We start from the raw sequence: 13,779 nt of genomic DNA, 5'->3' as shown, positions 1-13,779 counted from the left end.
CCCAGGTTCAGATATTTTATTCAATGCACAAATTCTCTTAATCGTATCACCAACAAATTTTGAGGGCCAACTAAAATACGACAAATTTGTTTGGCACACGTCTAGTCTTTAGGCCGGTTTGGTGTGGTGTACTTGTGTTTTTGTTTGGCTAAGGATTAATAGCATAAACTGGCAACCTTCAGCGCGCTATGTCTCAAAACCATTGGTGGTGGCAAAATGGTAAACCCATTCAAGGTAACGTCATTAGATTGCTCAATGCAGTGACCTGGCATGACCTCTCATATCACCCTAATAAACATGATAAACAATTCAGGTTTTCGTCATCGGTGTTTAACTGTTGATAGATCTTAAAGGCTTTAGGTATTTTTTGAACGACACAAAACACAATTGCCACAGATTTACATATAACTAACACGGTTAAAAGATAACGATGGTAGAAAGCTTCCTTTAAAATATTACTAGCGGAAGTGCTGTAGTTTTTGAGAAGTTACTAAAACAATTTCACGAAGAAAAAAAATCGTCTCAGTGGGACAACAACAATTTTAAGCGTATACAACGGATTTCGCGAATCTCCTTAAAACATTGCTTTGTGATTTTCCCCTTTTTTCTCGAAACTCGACTATTGACTTCAACTTTATTCACAGATAGGGATTCATGTCATGGCCAAAAACCTGAGCCACAAAAGGTACCAAGCCCATTAAACTGTTGATAAGGTATTCTGTGCCGGGCGCTGGAGATTATGTACCCAATATGGCGAACGAACTGTGTACAAACTTCTTGTGATAGCGCCCTCTTTTTAAATCCTTAGAATCTAGCCCTTGTTAACTTCCCGTATGGGGACAGAATACGCGGGGAACTGAATTTCCCGGGACACCGGTACGGTACTTTCCACTGACAAGGTTTGTTTCTGCTGTGACAATGTTTTCAACAACTCCGCGTTGGTGAAAGCATTGTTACTATACCTAGACTTTGGAAATGGATTGCCATCAACGGTCAGATTGCTAGGAACCATTCAAGCATTTAGGGCCTACTTATTTACAACTTTGCAAAATCTGTTTGTTTTTTGTGTATAGATCATCCTTTTTTTCTGGAGTGTTCACTCCAGAAATGTTGGCTAGGATGTTAATTACACGCGATATTAATTATCTTTGAGAATTCCATAATATTATATGATATCCATCTCTTTTTAACTTAACTCACTGTTGTTTGTTTCGACCGTGTGTTTCAGTTGTCATTGTCAACATAAACAACAGTTGGACTTTTGGGAACTATTCTTCTAGCTCATGATGGTCGATGTTTGACATAGTTCTGTGTTCTATATGGATCGCGTTGGATAAGAACTTATTGGTATGTCGACACTGCTCTACGAATCGCAAAGGTCATGGGCTCGAATCCCACCCGAGTAATATGCCTGTGATGTTTTTTTTCACAGGACTCGGGAAAGTACTGAGTATACAGTGCTAACACACATCGGTGTACATGGGTAAATTAATATTCTTTATCTCAGATGCAAATTTAACATTTTAAATAAGAACCTATAATATTATCATTTTATTGTGTTTATTTGCAGATCTTTTGGACGGTCTGCTGGTCACTTTCCCCACACAGGGTCTCCCCTCTCTGCGAAGAAATCAGCAGAAAAATAAGACCAAGCGTGGACCTCATTATTTGCCGGCCCCAAAAACCCAGGGGATCCTACTAGTACTAGGCACTCGTGTGTGACACACGAGTCATTTTGCCGATAGGTGCCCCATAGACTATAACTCCGCCCACCGGCCACAAAACCAGGCACCTACAACCGGTGACCCATCGACTTTTCCCCCTATTACCTTTGAAACGTGTTGAGCGCATCCTAATCTTGCATATTCATGATAACGTGCTGAGCACATCACCTTTCATGAATATTCATAAAGTTGTTTACCAACCGCCTCTTACTCAACACGCAGCAGACACACACACACGTGTGCAGAGTATGCGCGTCAAGTGCCTGTTGCAAATCATGCATATTTATAAGAGGGCGGGCACATAGGTCTGATTTTCTGCACGTCGAAGGACGCATAGAGAGCTGGTAGTCATCATAGCTAGCTGTCAGACTAGTAGTACTCGGTAACCGCTGAGAGTGGAAGGTTGTGTATCCATAACAGGCTCCTATTTAACCGCGTAAAAAGTACATTCTGCTAGCCAAGTACATACACACTGGGACTAACAATCAGTCTGCTACCTACACTGTCTGCTCGCAGCTTTTGTCATTCTGGTTTAGGAGTCCGACAGACAATCTTGTTAGAGTGCAACCCCTCCTGATCCGAGCTTCAAAAATCCGGATTTGCTTCATCACCGGAACTACCAGTTTCTCCCCATCTGCTACCGTGTGGAACTCTTGGTGTATCACTTTGGCAGGAACCATAATCCTCCTCCCGTGGAATAAACCCGTCCCAGCGTCTCACTCAAGACCGGAGGTATAGCGGGCTCAGATGACATCCAACTCCGGCAACTAAAACCCAGCTAAAACGAAAACCTAAATAGTAACTTTTTGTGTACCTTATAGAGGGAGAACAGACTTATCAAAACCAAATGGAAGGTAAAAAGGATACCACATTGACGAAAATCTTCGTTGGTGGACTGCCATATAACACGACCAATGAAAGGCTACGTGAAGTCTTTGAGCCGTTCGGTGAGATCGAGGAGGCAGTTGTAATAACTGATAGGAATTCTGGAAAGAGCAAAGGATACGGATTCGTAAGTACCATTCCAATTAATCATGCTATGTAAACTAGTCTTAGCTTTTGCAAATGATTTCCCAACCAAAATGACCTTTTGGCCATTAATAATAACTTCGTTTTGCTATATATTACAACATTTTAGGGGGAACGATTTCATTCAACAATTTTGCAAAGCGAAAAAAATATGTTGTGCACAGTGACTGCTGGTAATAATATTGAGTAGTAAATTGTGATTTTTGAGTAGCAGCTGATACATTTGTTTTGTAACGAGGGAAATTGTTCACTGCGCTTACTAAAAAGAAAACATGCAGCAGCTGACTATGTATCAGTATAGTATGAAGTCCATGCAGTTGTCTGGGCCAAATTTCATAGCGCTGCTAAGCACACAAATTTGCTTAGCATGACATTTCTTCCTTGATAAAAACAGGGTTACCAACAAAATTTCCATTGGTTGCATATTACTTGTTACTGGTATTCAGCTGTTGTTAATTCGCCTACCCTGAAAATCACGTGGAAATTTGGCTGGTAATCCTGTTTTTATCAAGGAATAAATGTTCATGCTAAGCAAATTTGTGTGCTTAGCAGCTCTATGAAATTGGGCCCTGGTTCTTGCTCTATGGTATAGAGAGAAAAATGATATTGATATATTACTAACGTTGGTTGTACTATAGTTGCTTCATCCATGCTTACAATACGTACACCATGGAGTAGAATTCTACATCCATGCTTCGTGCATATATTCACCACATGTACACCCCCACACATCACTGGAATGCCCACTCCTATGGGACATTTGCGCTGCCAATTCAACATGTAAAAACTCTAAACCTTTTCAGCTGGAATGTTGTTTCGGTCTCAAAGAAAAGGCTATAAGTAGTTTGTTCATTGTAACATTCATGGTGCTCTATTATAATAACAAAATAGTGGGAAATCCATGCAACTCTGGGCATTTACGCTGCCAATTGGAAAAAGCCATGCAACCCTTGGCATTTGCGCTGCCAATACAACGTGTAAATACAACGTGTAAAACTTTCAACCTTTCAATGCTGTGTCGCTCTCAAAGAAAAGGATATAAGGAAAGGGATACAATTTAGTAGTAGGGCTACTACAATGCAACATTGATCATGCTCTATTTTTAGGTGGGAAATCCATGCGGCACTGTGAGTTAAATTCCATGTCTATTAGCTAAACATAATCTCCCTGGCAAGTACATACACACATGGTGTTTCCGCAAACCAATATTGATACCTCACCGTGAAATGCCTCAAATCCAACCTACATAAAAGACTCGTTGTGCCTTTAGTATGACACAAAAATAACCTATATTTGGCGCATTCTTATACCAGCTACTATTACCATAAGGTGTTTAATTCCGACAATGTTGGTAGATGTTGAATTGGGTGCAATGTAATCTCTGGGCTCGAGGTTTCGACCTAGTAAATAAAGCCACAGGCGCCAGTAACGAAGTGGCCCGGTGAGTAGCTACTCGACCCCCAGCCGTATTGGTGAATTTGTATCTTTGATTCTTATCGACATCAAAAGAGATGTAACTTTTAGAAAGAAAATATGTTGTAAAAGGGGAAAAAATAGGCCAACAATGATCGTGTACCCACAAACCTGGATGATAAGTTTTACATGAAGGTTGGTAAAGGAACACAATAGTTTTTATTTATTGGGATAATCATGCAACAGTTAGAGAAAAAAGTTTGTGAGGTATTTTTCTGTCAACAATATTTGTACAACATAATATCAAATAAAATCCGCACAAATGTATCAGCAGGTGAGCCATTAAGGTCCTTTATGTGTTGTTTTAAACACAGAATGATGAATTTATATTTATATTTGTTTTTATTATTATTTATTTTTACACTATCAAAACGACGTTCTTGGGGGAAAAAAAATAGGGCGAAAACATTTCACGTTTGAAGCAATTTGCAATAAGAATCAGACACATTATTTGCACTCATACAACAAGATGACCAGAGTTGATACAGAGCAAAAAGGTTAGCCAAAACAAGTATGAAAACAACTTAACAATCAAGTCGCATAACAACTCGGTACCTCTAGGACCAATCGTTTTATTAACTCACAATCCCTCACAGTTCCTGACTGCCCATCATTTTTTGCCATAGAGCCCTAGGCCCATACATGAATTGCTGGCATAGAATAGAACAGACGGGTTTATATAAGCCAACGATTAAAAAAAAACAGTCGCAGAAGTATTGGACCATGGAGGTAGATTCATATCATAATACTAATGCATTGTGTACATGCATCACTTCTTTTATACTTTGCACATTCATGTACACAAGGCGAATTGTTTCCCTCCACGGTTTTTTTACCACCGTGTCCCAGCAAACAATGGTATGGTGCAAACCCAATAAGACCCACAGTGCAATACACAATTGGGTGTCGTGTCGTCAGCATGACTAGTAACTGTGCACGGCGTCCGTGGTTACGTGAAGTGCCCTCACCAAGTTAAATAAGGCATAGAATGCCCCCGGGCCAGGCTGCTTCTACTACTATTTAGCCGGAGTTATTCTTACAGTACAAACATAGTACGAGATACTGGACTCAAGGGAATCTTCAGTATCGTTATGGTTTTTTTTGTTTTTTTCCAAACAAACTCACACGGTCAAACCGAGGTTATAAGGGTGGGCAAATACTGGTGGCTTAAAGGCATGGGACACTTACTCAACATAATGTTTAGCATAACAACTTTCTTGGTAACGAGCAATGAAGAGCTTCTGATTGATCGTAAAAGACATTGTGCGAAAACGGCTCCCCAAAAAGTAAGTTTTGAGAAAGAGGTAATTCTCACTCATTAAAAAAAATTCAGGCCTTAAGCTCTTTCCCCCTTATGAGAGCACACAAGTTTTGTGCAACAATGGCTTTTTTCTTCAATGTTTATTCTCTTGCAAATTCGATGACCTATCGAGCCCAAATTTTCACAGGTTTGTTAATGTATGCATATGTTGGGATACACCAAGCGAGAAGACTGGTGTTTGACAATTACCAAAGGTGTCAACTGTTCAGCGCCTTTAAAGATCTTAATCGTTTGTCTAATGCTGTTACTTTTGAAAATAATTTCCAGAAATCACAAGTGGGTGACACTTCCGTGGCTCCGTTTACTGTTGACCTGTACCGAGTGGACATTTGAATGAAAACGGTTCTAACCCCCAAATGTCCTTTGAGGCCATAATACATTAATTCCACATCTGTCTGGGTCATAGTCACAGTTTGTTATCTTAACATAGTTGGTTTAGGCTGGTGCAGTTGACCGATACTTTACAAATTCGACAGGTTGACCGCAAGGTTTTGCAAAGCGAGACAGGACACAAGGGCATTCATTATACACAAACTGCTTGTCACTTATCAAAACTTTCAAGGTATAAATCCCTTTAGCCGTTTGAGCATTGTGCTGGCTTATAATACAAAGGTGCAGACTTCTAGTGAGCAACACATAATTATTCATAATGCAGATTTGTAATATTTTTTTAAGAGTGTTGATTTTGGGGGGTTTTTACTGTTTAATCAACTGTGGGAGGAAAACACTTGTGTCTTTAATGTGATCATTATTCGATTCTGAGACTTGAATTCCGATGTTTGAATAGCACCATTCAATACCAACTATACGTCTAAGCACCTCATCTAAACTCTCAATAAAAAGAACAATTATTTTAAAAAGTAACATCGAAACAAAATCAGCGTTGTTAAGGGTTGGAAATGCAATGTAGGGAGCAATGACAAACAATTGTGTTAAAACTACGTTGCTTGATTCAAAAGCTTCCATGTTATATAATTTGACATAAATTCCGGATCCCAGAGGGGCCTGACCCATTTCTCGGTCAGTTTGACCCGGAATCTGTTTTGATGTGATCCGTAATTGGGTTCAATTTGAATATATTATGTGACCAGGAATTACTGGTCACTTTAAAACGGACTATGGGTCGAACCTTTCTCTATGGTCAAAATAACCTAGAAATGGATCAGACCCTCTCGGAACCGCGGTCAATTCTGATCCGGGATTTGTTAAGAGATTGGTTTTGAAACGGACTCTGGGCCAAACTGACCTAGTAATGGATCAGACCCTCTCCGGAACCGTGAATCCGGGTCAAGTCTGATCCGGGAATTTTTAAGGGTGTAGCCAGACATACACTGTCTTCCCTATTCACAAAATTTATCTGCAGGCTACATGTATGATTTCGCTCTTCCTTCCCAAACAAATATCTACAGTAAATGGAAAGTTCGTGTGAGGTGCAGATATACGTTTTCTTTTAAATTCAGTGTGCATGACTCCACAATAACTTAAGGTCAAATAATATAGGTATTGCACAAAAAAAAAAAAAAAAAAAAGTCGTACACCATTAGTCTAGGAAACCACATAATATAAATATAATTTGAAACTTTGCATGGTGGGAGTATAGTCGGGTGAGGTTTGGGGTAACACCATTTTATAAAACTCTTTTGAGTAGTGTGCATAATAAAGCGCTCACCCTTTTTTTAACCGGGTACAAAAACGTGCGTCGAAATTGGTATATATGAGTTTCTTTGTCAATCGGGTCATCACCCTAGCCTCAAAAGAGATATAAGGGGACGATTTGAAAACACTAAAAAGAACTACCCAATTCATCATATTTGTGATTCTGGCCTACTTGTATTGTGTCAGACCCGTCGCCAACGGGGACGGGGAGAGGGGGCGGGGGGGGGGGCAAATGACCGAAGTCAACCCGATCTATACACCATGGATCCCTTAAAAAAACTATCTATAAATTTAGGAGTTATGGTTCTGTCATCTTTTATAGACCAAAGTCAGTGGGTTGAAACAGCAACTTAGCCGTTAAAAATAAATGTGATATCCCGGCATTGCCTTTACAGCCTTGGGCCTTTAAAAACATACGATTAAGGGTTCTGACAGCATATACAATGAGCGTGTTGAGTGGTTGCTGGCATGGGTCGAATGTGTCAAATAATGGATTTGTTTTTTGCTCAGGATGGTCTGTGTTTTCCACATTGTTGAATGGCATAATCTGAATAAATACACGACATTCTGTTATAACATGACATGCTTTGCTTCTGTTGTACGTCATCATGTTATGCAAGTTACCAGCTCAGTCGGGTACTCTGTATACCATAGCGTTCGTCACTTTGCTAATCACATTTGGGACCAGACCTGTCTCTGTTGTCAATACGTGCATAGTTAAAGCAAACTTCATCTTGCTCCCCAATACGAGTATATATTGTTCGAAACGTCAAGACCAAAACCGGCTCTTTTCAGAGTAAACACTCCGTCAAAAGAGAGTTACTATACATGGTTGATACCCGCAAGTTTATTAATAATTTTATAGTATATTCTTAAACATCTTGCATCTTGAGTTGTAGCACTCTCCTACAAGCATTGCTGCTGTCATGGAGAGGGTGGGTTGCAAATTCCATATTGTGGGTTGTGCTTGTGCTCTCAATATTGTGCTTATAAGTTGATGTTGTCAATTAAAGTCGTGAGAGAGATTGGAAGCTCCATCCCTCGTATGGCCGGCAGTGCTTCTCTATGGAACCCTTTACGGTGACTCTGCCATGTGTTTGTGTCCCCCGTAAAATGTTTTCAGAGTTTGTTGTACCATGGAGGAAGAAAATAGAGATTCTTCCTCCATGGTTGTACAAGAATCCTTTCAATATACCACCCATATGTATTGTATGGGCGGCGCTACGTAAAGCTTGTTTTCTTTAGTAAACACAATGCATCTAATCAACACGAGGCCGAAATTGAAAGAGAGTGGGATCCCATTTCTTGTGTGTGACTGACCAGTTAGATAGTAATCCTTGTTGTAAAGCCTGTATACCAAGGAGTCTGGGGAAGTTACAAAATGGCGAGGTGTTTGTACAAAAAAATCTTGAGAGATCTGCATCACGACTCAGCCCTGTATGCTAGAAAGGGTAAGGGCACCAAGGCATTTCCTTCTTGGTAAAGGGCACATACATGAGGAGATTTCAAATTTCAACTGGAGAATTTCAAGGGCACCAAGGCATTTATCAGGGGGCATGGAGACACTCGCCTGTGTTGCCTCTGTGAAGTATCAGTCCTTATGCCTGTTCAATTATCTGGAAAACAGTTTCATGTATATAGTCTGGTACCGAAATTTAAAAAAAATGACCGCCAAAATATAGTTGGTGCCTTTAATGATTTCAGAACGAAGTCAGGATAATCTTATTTGCCTTTTCCAATCTGATTATTATTGATTGTAAAGTAAGTTTTAAACAAGATGTCAGCCTTTTCGAAACTACGGTTCTAGCTCAAGCATGGATCACTCACACTGCCACGTATCTGTATAACTGTATTCAGATGCAGGCCTGGGTGTTTCGTGTTTAAAAGGGCAATGGCCCTTTTCCCCTTGGTTAAGGTAATGGGGTAATTGCAAATTTCTACTGGAGCATTTCACGAGCATAAAGGCAATCGCCTTCGTCGCCTCCCTAAATTACCACCCCTGAGATGGAGAACAGTGATGCATAGGAATTGGATACGAGGTTCAATACATTTTTACATGAAAAAAGTAGGTCCTAAGTTCAGGGGGGTTCGGAAATCCGGGTGGGAGGCTGTTTTCTGTTTGTAGGGGGGAACAAATGGCCGTAGGCTACGTCGGACCGAACAAAAGATTACCACTAAAAATTAACCAGAAATACACAAACAAAAAATTTGAGGCCTGGGTGGAATATTCAACCGATAAAAATGGTGGAACTTTTCTGTGGAAATTATCAATCATGTTTCGGCGCCGATATGGCAAAGGGGGTAATTGTGTCCTACAGCAAAAAGTTATGGATCCGTGTCCGACTAAAACTGAAAAGAAAAAGACCACCGAGTCCCAGTTTTCGTTGAGAGAGATTCAAGAGTGGTGTTCATGGGGTACCTATTTCGGGGTTCATCAGAGTTTAAAGCAGTCCCTGTTGGGGTACTGAGACAGGAGGACCGGAGTCTCAGGGAACCAAGTTTGTGAATCGCCACATGTTGCAGTGAGGTTCGCTTCGTAGTAATTTCTTCGATTTTGTGGATATTCAGGACCCTGGAAGAATGATATTAAAAAGTGCTGGGGGCAAACACGTGTGTGGTTCTTTGTTTGATTTGCTCGGGGACCATTCTGATGCCAATCTCATTAAGCCTGTCATCGCACCAATTTGCTTAGCACAGAAAAGTGAATGCTTAGCAGCAACAGGTTACCAGCCCAAATTACATCAAGTTTGCAATGTTGTGGCTGGTGCTCGACTCAATTTTTGCTAAGCAAAGACATTTTTTCAGGCAGTATGTTTTGCTTATAAACAGCTTTATGAAATTAGGCCCTGTTTCTTACGTCATGTGAGGAGACAACATGCTTGGCTCCCCTACGTGTGGTTTAAAGCATTAGGGAAGTTAAATTTGTGCTTAGGCATGAATAACGCTCACAAAGGCCTAGAACTACATTGTTGTGTACCATTCTGACATGACTTTGTGTTTGATTAGACACTCTTTGTTAGTACATGGTTAATGGGATGATCGCCCCAGCATGACGGGTGAAAACAGTCTCTTCTTCGGTGATGGTCTCGGATCGTACTTGGTCTTTACACATTCCTGCCTCATTTTTGGTGGTAAACTTCCTCATTGTGGTCTCGAATTATCCAGGATTTGCGTTCTGTGTGGTTGCATTTGGTAGCAGAATGTTCACTATAATGTGGTTGAAACTGTGGTCATTTGGCCATGGTTGACCCATGAAACGAAGGCCTGAATGCTTCGTTGTTTAAAGGTCAATAGAGCCCCGAGGCATTTTCTCCTCGGTAAAGGGCACCCTATGAGGAAAGAATATTGTACATTTCTACTGGAGCACTTCGTATGGGCACCAAGGCAATGACCAGGGGTCATGGGGGCAATCGCCTTCGTTGCCTCCGTGAAGTATAAACCTGTAAAGGTAACGCACAGTTTCTGTTTAGCACAGTAAAACATATTATGCCTTGGTATACATACTAGAAGTCAGTTTTGTTTCAAGGATGTGTTCATGGTTGAGCAATAGTGTCTATACTGGTTCAAAGCTTGTGAAATTAGGCCCGGCTTTGAAGTACACCCATTTTTGTAATCAAGAACAAAGACATGATACTATGTGTGTTTTAATGTATACTCTGTAGTCCTTGGAAACATAGCCCCGGAGGACCGTTCACTTTTTACTTTTACTTTTACTGTAGTGCAACGTAGAGTACGGGGGCTGGATGGAGGAACAGTGTTATAAAAACATATTGGTGTAATGTTTGTATATACGTCTGACAAGGTTGCTGTAACAGTAGGATTGGTTGTTCATTGCATACGATTAATCTACAGCTCAAGTCCTATTACACTCACACAGGAGTGACTGGAGGTCAACCATTGCTGGTTGCCCCTCCATTGTTCGCTATTCACTCTATGGTGAGGTCCCCTCATTACTCATCGGTAACATGTTTTAAAAAAAAAAGGTGTATAATTGTATCTATGACGTACACCCGATCCCTTGGTCGGATATAAACCGTATAAGAGGCTCAGATGGGATTTAGCCTTTTTAATCGCATTCGTGAACTGACTACCCACATTTTGACACACCTGGTAGTGGTAGAGAGGCCTGGCGTCCTCCTAAGAACGTCTTCCACTTAAGCCGCGTGTGTGGACAGGGGACACGACCACTTGCATAATCGAGACTTCGCAGTATGGTTTTTTGTATGAGCTAAGCTGCCTGACATAGAGCATAAAGAACTCAAGATGGCTATAAAGGGGATTATTGGGAAGGACTGAACACGTGGAGTGTTCCCTGGTGTACAAGGTGGTGATATGAAGTCTTATAAGCCTGGTTTATAATGATGCAGAGAACCCGATCTCGGATGTTTGTTGGCACACAAAGTCTTATATCAAAACCAAGAAGTGCGTTTTGATTGAAGCTTTGCATGGTGTAGATAAATAAGAAGAAACTGTAAATAAATAGTAAACTTGCGAGAACAACCATGTGAAAATCTCTTTTGTGGTAGTGTTGGCTCTGAAAAAAACATTCTGTTGGCACTCACAATAACTTGATGACACTGCAGTATTTAATACACTGCTCACAGTCACAGAATTAAAAAGTGTAAAGTAACCATTTAACCATGCTGTATCGTATTGCCAGTAGTTTGAAACCGGAGTCCGTTTCAAATCCAGGCTTTGCAACATTGCCCTTGTGCCCTTGAAAGGCTCCAGTAGAAATTTACAGATTCCTTAGATACCCTTTACTTAAGAAACGATATCTTGGTGCCCTTGCTATTTAAAAAACAAAGCATACACAGGCCTGCAAAAGTCGATGTTTGACAAAGGTACCAGTGTCAAGTTGACCAAATAAAAACATTTGATAGAAAATGAACCAGCTCCCGACTCGATATGGGTCAATTTTGACCCAAGAAATTTAGCTGCTTTATTTGTTATTGTTTATTTCTTTCTTTCATTCCCCCTTATTTTGGGACGGGTCGGGGTGTTGTAGTGGAAAACATGCATTGACTCTTTGTATGAGGCTTAGAGCGTATGAAACATAAACAAGTTTCCTCCCATGCATCGACCATCTTCAAGTAGTCCCTCCTGCCCCCCTTTCTATTTCTTGTTTTGGGAATTGATTCAGTATTCTATTATTGTCCGTATTTATAGCACTCTCGGTAGTAAGTTTTCCTGTGCTTCTGAATACGGTGTTAAGTATCACAGCAAGCATGTTAGTATGTACATAGCTTTGCGCAGATGTAGGGTTTCACTGCTAAGTCCTCATGCAGTCTTCTCTCTTTTAATACCCTTAGAATGGATGAAATCCCCTTGAACAAAAAAGAGACAGTCCTTGCCTGTGTTACTGTCTTTATAATACGCTTTCGGTCCACAATGTAGACTTTATAAAAACCACGATGAAGGATGAGTTTGGGTTTTTGTGTGGAATGATGTAAATATGTACATGTGCATGCACCGTGACTAAACAAGGCCGGTTTGCTTGACAAAAATAGGCCTAACTTAGGGCTAGGACTCTTAAAGACACGGGGACTATTGGTAATTGTCAAAGACCAGTCTTCTCACTTGGTGGATCTCAACATTGTGCATAAAATAATGAACCTATGAAAATTTTAGAGATTTTAGTTCCGAGATAATAATGAAAGAAAAAACACCTTGTCACACGAAGTTGTGTGCTTTCAGATGCTTGATTTCGCGACCTCAAATTCTAAACTTGAGGTCTCGAAATCAAATTCGCGGAAAATAACTCTTTTCTCGAAAACTACATTACTTCAGAGGAAGCCGTTTCTCACAATGTTTTATACTATCAACCTCTCCCCATTACTCATTACCAAGTTAGGTTTTATGCTAATAATTATTTTGATTAATTACCAATAGTGTCCACTGCCTTTAAGGAGGCATTAAACAAACTTATGGCTAAGTTATGACGAGAACTCGTCCTAACTCAAGATAAGACTAGTCTTTACTCTTTGTGCAACCCACCTCTTAGGTAACACAACAGTCCTAAACTTTGGAGTTGTCAAAATACTGGTCGTAGGAGTTTTTTAAAAACTTAGACTAGTCCTGAGTTAGAACTAGTAACTCGTCCTAACTCAATACATGTAGAAGACTATAGTCTTAACAATTTGGCTGCCTCGGAGTTGGACTCGTTCGATATTGTTATCATTCGATCGATTTTGTTAGACTCGGGAATTCGGTTCACAGATTCTTGCGGTCGTTGTCAACCATACTTTTCCGTATTTGTTGATCTTGAATTCCCAAAACAATTTCATCTTGTGAAAGCACTGTATAACAATCGTTCACTTGAGATTTGTCGTTACCTGTCAAGTAGTTTGTGTACTGCACCGTTGCAACTTCATGTCAACAATGCTTTAACGTATAAAAGTCTTTATTGTAAAAGGAAGTCACAAAAAACACCTTCCCAGTTTCTAAAAACGAGTTTTACTATCAAAATTAAACTTCTCACTGTAGCTAAATCGAAAGTGGTTGTTCACTTTGGATGATCTAGCCAATGAAATGACGCCACGTATGCTCTGACGTACTATGTTCTGACCAATCCCA

General features: G+C 40.3%; 1 protein-coding gene across 1 annotated transcript in view; it reads left to right on the top strand.

Moving 5' to 3' along the window:
* Positions 1-2,116: 2,116 nt before the first annotated feature.
* The window catches only part of LOC117301094 (RNA-binding protein 24-A-like), a 53,641-nt gene continuing 41,978 nt past the window's right edge, over positions 2,117-13,779 (top strand). The window contains exon 1 of the mRNA XM_033784977.1: positions 2,117-2,736. Coding sequence (XP_033640868.1) covers positions 2,572-2,736 — 165 coding nt within the window. The 5' untranslated portion in view covers positions 2,117-2,571. The remainder of the gene's footprint in view (positions 2,737-13,779) is intronic.

The sequence above is a fragment of the Asterias rubens genome, chromosome 16 (assembly GCF_902459465.1).
Source record: "Asterias rubens chromosome 16, eAstRub1.3, whole genome shotgun sequence".
Taxonomy (NCBI): domain Eukaryota; kingdom Metazoa; phylum Echinodermata; class Asteroidea; order Forcipulatida; family Asteriidae; genus Asterias; species Asterias rubens.
This window is presented reverse-complemented; position numbering and strand designations above follow the sequence as displayed.